At 34.9% G+C, this 7,821-nt stretch overlaps 1 protein-coding gene across 1 annotated transcript; it reads right to left on the bottom strand.

Annotated features, from left to right (window-relative positions):
• Positions 1 to 4,075: 4,075 nt before the first annotated feature.
• Positions 4,076 to 6,644, bottom strand: sebox (SEBOX homeobox). Its single transcript, XM_052109649.1, has 3 exons — positions 6,545 to 6,644; positions 4,839 to 5,041; positions 4,076 to 4,744 (listed from the first exon to the last, which is right to left on the bottom strand). The coding sequence occupies exons 1-3, from the start codon at positions 6,642 to 6,644 to the stop codon at positions 4,076 to 4,078; spliced, it is 972 nt and encodes a 323-aa protein (XP_051965609.1).
• Between the last annotated feature and the right edge of the window lie 1,177 nt (positions 6,645 to 7,821).

The raw sequence follows: 7,821 nt of genomic DNA, 5'->3' as shown, positions 1-7,821 counted from the left end.
TTCTTACAATAATAAAAAAAAAAGCAAAAACATATTTATAATCAACATTTAAACCACCAATCCCCAACCCACCCTCCAACAAACATCCTCATGATCACACATGAGTAAATATACTGAACAAAAGCACACCAAAAAAATTTAAAGAATATATATATATATATATATATATATATATATATATATATATATATATATATATATATATATATATATTTAATTCTTTTATATATATATATATATATATATATATATATATATATATATATATATATATATATATAAAATCATACTCAATTAAAACTATACTACTCTCTCCATGCCCCACACCGAGAGCCCTCCAAAACCCCTAAATATTTGCCCCATTTCCGAACAAACAAATCTAAGTTACCCCGTCTTCCATATGACACCTCTTCAAAAGCCACCACCCTCCCCATCTCCTCAAAATAATCTGTCTGGCGATTATCACACAGGTCAGAACCCAATACTCTGTGTGACTATTCCCCACATCGATGACTGTCCCATTGCCCAAAAGTCATATAGTCTGGGGCAAAACGGAACCCGAGTGCCCACTACATCACACACAAAACTGAACCATCAACCAGAACTCTTTGATCTCAATACACCACCAAAAAAACATGGGCCATGTCTCCATCCTCTGATTTGCATCGCCAGCAGGTGAGTTTAGAATCCTAGCCCTTTCCTCCTGCAACACCAAGTTGAAATCGTTCTCCCATAATTTCTTGATAGACAATAAAGCTCCATCCCCCAGAATTAGCAGGGAGTAATACACTGATTCCTCATGACCTTTTCCAAAAGCAGTACAACAGCTTATCCTTGAGTAATCATGTTAAATTGCTAATATGGTACTAGAAAATCACTTGCCATTACATCAAATACAATATATGAAGCCTAACATTGTCTTTGTGTTTGTTTTTGAGTTGCCACAGTATGCAAAAGACTGGCATGTCTTAAGGTCAATATTAGGTCAAAAGTGGCAAAAACAGCTTTCTCTAGAAACTCGTCAGTCAATCATTGTTTTGAGAAGTGAAGGCTATACAAAAGATTTCATACCAATGTGTTCACTACAGTCTTCAAAGACAGAGGACAACTGGCTCTAACAAGGACAGAAAGAGATGTGGAAGGATACATGCACAACTAAACAAGAGGATAAGTACATCAGAGTCTCTAGTTTGAGAAATAGACATATCACATGTACTCAGCTGACAGCTTCGTTGAATTCTACCCGCTCAACACCAGTTTCATGTACAACAGTAAAGAGAAGACTCAGGGGTGAAGGCCTTATGCAAAGAATTGCAAAGAAAAAGCCACTTTTGAAACAGAGAAACAAAAAGGTTAGAGTGAGCAAAGAAACACAGACATTGGACAACAGATAATTGGAAAAGAGTGTTATGGATCTTAACCCCATTGAGTATTTTTGGGATCAGCTAGACTGTAAGGTGCGTGAGAAGTGCCCGACAAGACCACATCTATGGCAAGTGCTACAGGAAGTGTGGGGTGAAATGTCTGGACAAACTGACAGCTAGAATTCCAAGGATCTACAAAGCTGTCATTGCTGCATGTGGAGTATTTTTTGATGAGAACACTTTGAAGTATCAAAATATCAAATTGTTATAGTCATTTTTCACATTATCATATTAATGTCCTGACTATACATTTGTGATCAGTTGAATGCCACTTTGGTGAATAAAAGTAAAAAAAATTTCCATAAGAACAAAATCTGTAAATATATATATATATATATATATATATATATATATATATATATATATATATATATATATATATATATATAGACACACACACACACACACACACACACACACACACACACACACACACACACACACACACACACACTGGTGGCTTAAAGTTTGGAAAAATTTACAGATTTTGTTCTTATGGAAAAAAATTGTTACTTTTATTCACCAATGTGGCATTCAACTGATCACAATGTATAGTCAGGACATTAATATGATAATGTGAAAAATGACTATAACAGTTTGATATTTTGATACTTCAAAGTGTTCTCATCAAAAAATCCTCCACATGCAGCAATGACAGCTTTGTAGATCCTTGGAATTCTAGCTGTTAGTTTAGAATTATATATATATATATATATATATATATATATATATATATATATATATATATATATACATATTAGGGCTGTCAATCGATTACAATTTTTAATCAAATTAATTAATTAATCGCGATTAATCACATATACAAATATTTGCTGAGAAAGCCCCTCATATAACAATAATTCAATATATAATGATGAAATAATGATACATAGATATCTTTAAATATTTAACAATTAAATATATATATATATGTATATATATATATATATAAAAAAAAAAATATTCAGATAATTAAAATGCATTACATTCTTGTGGCAGAAGAGTTAATCATTAATAAGACAATACAAAAAGCGGCTCGCATTTCACAAGAATCTTCCATATTACAGTCCGGTGGCATTGCGATTAATGGCGTTAATTTTTTTAACGTGTTATTTTTAGTCAAATTAATTGCACTGAATTAACGCATTAAATCGACAGCTCTAATATATATATATACACCGATCAGCCACAACATGCCACAGTCCAAATAATTGAGATCACATTTTTCCCCATTCTGATGGTTGATGTGAACATTAACTGAATTTCCTGATCTGTATTTACATGATTTTATGCACTGTACTGCTGCCACACGATTGGCTGATTAGATAATCGCATGGATGATTGTTGGTGCCAGCAGGCTGGCTTGAGTATTTCTGTAACTGCTGATCCCCTGGGATTTTCACGCACAACAGTCTCTAGAATTTACACAGAACTGAGCCAAAAACAAAAAACATCCAGTCAGCAGCAGTTCTGTGGACAGAAATGCCTTGTTGATGAGACAGGTCAACGGAGAATGGCCAGACTGGTTTGAACCAACAAAGTCTATGGTAACTCAGATAACCACTCTGTACAATTGTAGTGAGAAGAATATAATCTCAGAATGCTATTCTGAGATGCAGGTTGGTACTGTTATTTCGGTACAAAGGGGACCTACACAATATTAGGCAGGTGGTTTTATTGTTGTGGCTGATCGGTGTGTGTATATATAGAGAGAGAGATATTGTGTACAGTAAGTGTAAGTTAAGTTCAACTGTAAGTGCAATAACAGACAATTCATACTTATTATGGCATATTTTCAGTATGCACTGGAAAACTTTTACAAGTTATTAACACTTGACTCAATCTGTCTTTTTTCTTTTCTGCTTATTTAAATTTCATTTAAAATGTACTCTTCAACCAGCACCATCACACACTCTGTAAGTGTACATGTACTGCTACATATTGTATTGCTAATGTGTATACTGTACTAAATATTGCGTATTGTATATTTTATATGTTTGTATTTTCTATTGTGTTTTGTTCTGGAAAAATTATATGGAAACCCTTCAATTTGTTGGCCTAATATTTTTTTGATTAAAATCAGTTATTTGTTTTGAAAGCAAAAGAGATGCTTTCTTATGTGAAATAATTATTGTCAGATAATCTAATTACAGATGTAAGAGTAACTCCGTAAGATAATTTTTGAAAAGGATACCTTTAATTTGTTAAGTAAAAATTTAAATAAACAACACGTTTTCATATAAATATCAAATCACATCATGTTAACATTTTAATCTTGATACAAATTTATTAAAAAAGAGTGGATGTTCTCCCATTGCACCCAGAGAAAAGCATACAAAACACATTGTTAAAATTTGTTCCAAAGCAGATCCAGTGTGTAAAGAAAATAAACATATAATTACTCAAAAGAAAACAACATGTTCTTCTCAGTTTCTTACACTAAACAGAAATCTTAAATTATTTGCATTATTTCAGTAACACAGATAAAAGCAAATGTTTTCAAGATTCGCATTGGCAGGTCAAAGCATTGCATTGCAATAATTAGTTTTGTCCAATCCAAAAAGCAAGGGGGGCAGGGGGTAAATCTTACAATAGTGTTTATGGAGCAATATATGAAGATATCTCAATAAATTAATTAATGGTACTGCTTGTCAGCAGTCTTCTAGATTGGTAACTACAGCTGCACTATATATGAGGTCAGAGATATCTCCCAGCGAGGTCTGATGGTAGTACGACAGGGCCTGATTCTGTTTATTTAGGGCTCCCTCCAAACTGGCTTGATGTGTAGGAATCACCTGGTCCACAGACATGGAGGAATATACGGCCTGATTGGCACTACAATACGATTTCACTTGATGTCCAGTTAAACCTTCAGGGTGGGCTGTGAAGCAGTTCATCTGCCAGAGACCACTTGACTGATTTTGGAAAGAATACTGGGCTGGCCTGTCTGATGGGCAATTGGAGAAAGATGAAGCTCCAGATGTATCTGGGTGTCTGGTCCCCCAGGGCAGAACTCCAGGCAGGTCTGGGGAAATGGGTGGTTGGAGTGGTGTTGGATGCTGAAGATTTTGAGACCAGGGACTCAGGGCTTGTCTAAGGATGTGTTGCTGGTGGTTGGAGTCTCTGCTGGCCGTTTGATATCTCTCAGGTCTGTCTCTCAGTTCTGGAGCTACAGAATTCTGTTCTGAGGTGAAAGTCGATGGAAGTCTAGTTGTAGGTAAAGAGGTCGAGCTCACTGCCCTGTTTGGACTCACTCTCCTAAGTGCTCTGGTAAGCTTCTTGCTTTTCATACTGCGAGCTCGTCTGTTTTGGAACCACACCTGCCAAGGGAAGATTAAAAAATAAAATAATAACCAGTCAAAATATTTACAAATAAAATCAAATTCTCCATACTTTCAACTACAGTTTAATTACCTGAATTTTGCTTTCTGGTAGCAGTGTGAGTGCAGCCAGTCTTTCGCGAAGTGTGATATCCGGGTACGGGGTAACCACGAAAGTGCGCTCCAGTTCTGACAATTGAGCGCGGCTGAAAATTGTTCTCTTCCTTTTCCTCTGTCCCTCTGGATGGTTTGTTCTTTCCAGTTCAAGAGAAGACAACGTTTGCTCGGTTGTTACATCTAAAAATATGTAAAGTGACTTGTTAAAGTGTTGTTTAGCTACTTTTAACGCTCAACAATTAAACACTGACTGTCGTATATCGAAAGGTTGTGTAAAAGAATTCTTATCACTGTCATACACAAAAACAGGGTTATTCTGCCTTTTGTGTGCCTCATTAACATGTGTAAACAAGTAGTTTAACAATAAATATAGCGGATGCCAACATTTGCACGTGTAATTACAGGCAAAAAAAAAAAACTTTTATTATTTTAAGTGTTTTTTTTTTTTAAACTGTCTTTCTTTATAAGGGTGAATTTTGACTTTGTTTCCAACTTCTCAGTTGGGTATAGGATTAGCAAAAATGCACATTACTATACACAAAAGTATTTAGTATCTATTCTCTAGTTCAGGTCTAACCACTGGAAGCCTGGGGTAGGGGGAGCGGGGGAATCTATCAAACAGCGCACCTCTAACTTTGTACAGTACTAATGAAAATCAGTCACACTACAAAACGTTACAAAATAAAAAAACAATTCATTCATAATACTGTGAATATAATTTCACTGAAACATTTTTTGTGGTTTGTGTGAAATCGTTAAGAATAATATAAAACCAGACAGTCTGCACACCCCCAAGGTGAATTGGTTTAGTCTTGATTGGTTGACAGTGGTTATTATTGATGCTCGAGAGCCAAATCAACACAAATGATAAAATGTCTAAGCCATCAATCAGGTGCCCAGTTTAGGAAAAATCGGGTTATCTTCTTTATAAGTGTGTTATTCTATTTGTGTCTTTGTGTGATATAGGATTTGTGCAATTTAGTTTTATTAGTGTGCTTTTTGTTAGCAATAGGGTAATAGTGTAATATTTCGATTCTCTTTTTTTATTTTTATCTATATAGGCCTACTACAATTGTTTTGTATTTGTCTTTGTTACTTCTTCTTTTTGATATTATGAGTATTCTTTTTGTATATATTTTAATATGTATATAGTTGTAAATGGGGGTTCGCCCAGGGCGCCATGCAAGCTAGAACCGCCACTGATAATAATACAAATTAAAACACATCATCATCCTTTAAAGTAGCCAAACTGAGCCTAATTTTGTCACTTTATCTTATCACTTATCTTTGATAGGATTGTCAGTAGGGGACAATCTTGTCATCCCATTTTTTTTTTACCATGATTGGACAGAAGAATAAACAACTGATAAATAAAAAGTGGATATTTGCAGGAATATTCGCATTAAATTGTCTTTCTTATAAAAATCTTGTAGTGTCATGACCTTGGCATAAATCTAGCAATGGCTAAATGAACTGTAAAACTGTGAACCCTGTTGCTAGCTATCGAACGTATATTAAATATAAATGTATCTTAGATGACACACTTTTCTTAACACTGAAAGATATTTTTGTCTGATATTGAAAAAAAAAATCACCTTTTTAAATTGGAAAGGGTGCCGATTTCAAGGAATGGTATAATTAACGTTCAATAACTTTTTTTAGATCAATATAATATATACTCACCTGTAAACTGGACCATGTTTGTGTTGAAAATAAAATCTCTTTCTCTTCCCGCACCTATTGTTTTAACTAAATCGAACGATTGGTCCAAAAATAATGCCATAGCCCTGAATTCACGCAGTAAACGTTGATTTATTTGTGGTAATCCCTCTCCTGAGTTAGAGGTTTCTGTCCTGTCCACATCCAATGATGAAATGTTTCCGAATGCATCTCAGCCCGTCCTCTTTATATTCGCCTCTTTTCACACCCGTAGCGCCTATCGTCTTTCAAGGTGTCATCGTTGGCACAGTGACAAATCTGTGAGCGACTCAACACACAATTGGAGAGAAGAGTAAAACGTTTTCCACTTTGATCCCCACCCCCATTAGTGACCCCTCAAAAGCATGTCTGACAGCTTCTTGGACAGGAAAACAGAGATCCAGATACTGTCTGATGTCCTGCAATTGTCCACCAGATCTTTTTATCAGGCAAATAAGCAAACACTTCACATGCCTGTCTCTGTAACTTTCACCAAAATTTTTTTATCGAAGCAGATTTTCACAAAACACGTGTACATTTCACACCATATCAATAAAATATTTAAAAAAGTATCCAATAAAATAGATTTTTAATTTATAGAAATTATATTAAGTATAAAATATATTTTAAAAAAATTATAAAAATAGCATAATACAATAATTGATTCTTGATTATTTGAACCATTTCACAATACTGAAAAAAGGAAATAAATAAACATGAGTAAATAAGTGATATGCCGAATAAACGTAGGCCTAATCATATTCCATTGTTTCGTTTTTCTAATATCCATGGACATATTATTATCTAAGGATGATATTACTTGTGCGGATTAAGAACGGTGTACAACCGAATGAACAGTAATCTACACCCGAGATTACTTCAATAATCTGTGCATTATTTGAACTTTGTAGGTATGAGGCTCCATTCATTTCAGGCCAGCGTTCAAAACACTATAAAATACAACTGTTTTGCCCTCTTACTTTATTACAAGGTGTTCAATCTATTTGGGTTGCTTATAGGAGATCCCTTTCCGGCAAGAGCTGGGTTATTCACTGATTTGTGAAGAGTTCTATAAAGTCACACAAATCTCGTTCATTTGCATAATTAATCCTGGTACTTTGGTCTTGGAATACACATATTTCACGTTTAGCGGATTCCGGACGCTTTGAAACAGGCCCATTCGTAGTGTCATAAACGCCAGGTACAGGGAAGTCACCCGTACATCAGCCACACGTCTATTTGATGTGTGTGGCTTCATCTGG

This window comes from Xyrauchen texanus, chromosome 3 (genome assembly GCF_025860055.1).
Source record: "Xyrauchen texanus isolate HMW12.3.18 chromosome 3, RBS_HiC_50CHRs, whole genome shotgun sequence".
Taxonomy (NCBI): domain Eukaryota; kingdom Metazoa; phylum Chordata; class Actinopteri; order Cypriniformes; family Catostomidae; genus Xyrauchen; species Xyrauchen texanus.
This window is presented reverse-complemented; position numbering and strand designations above follow the sequence as displayed.

Excerpts from the sequence above, each read along its gene's own strand:
- sebox (XM_052109649.1), bottom strand. The coding sequence starts at position 6,644 with ATGGCATTATTTTTGGACCAATCGTTCGATTTAGTTAAAACAATAGGT. Across the intron at positions 5,042-6,544 it reads AAACATGGTCCAGTTTACAG|ATGTAACAACCGAGCAAACG; the intron begins GTGAGTATATAT and ends ACATATTTTTAG. Across the intron at positions 4,745-4,838 it reads TACCAGAAAGCAAAATTCAG|GTGTGGTTCCAAAACAGACG; the intron begins GTAATTAAACTG and ends TTCCCTTGGCAG.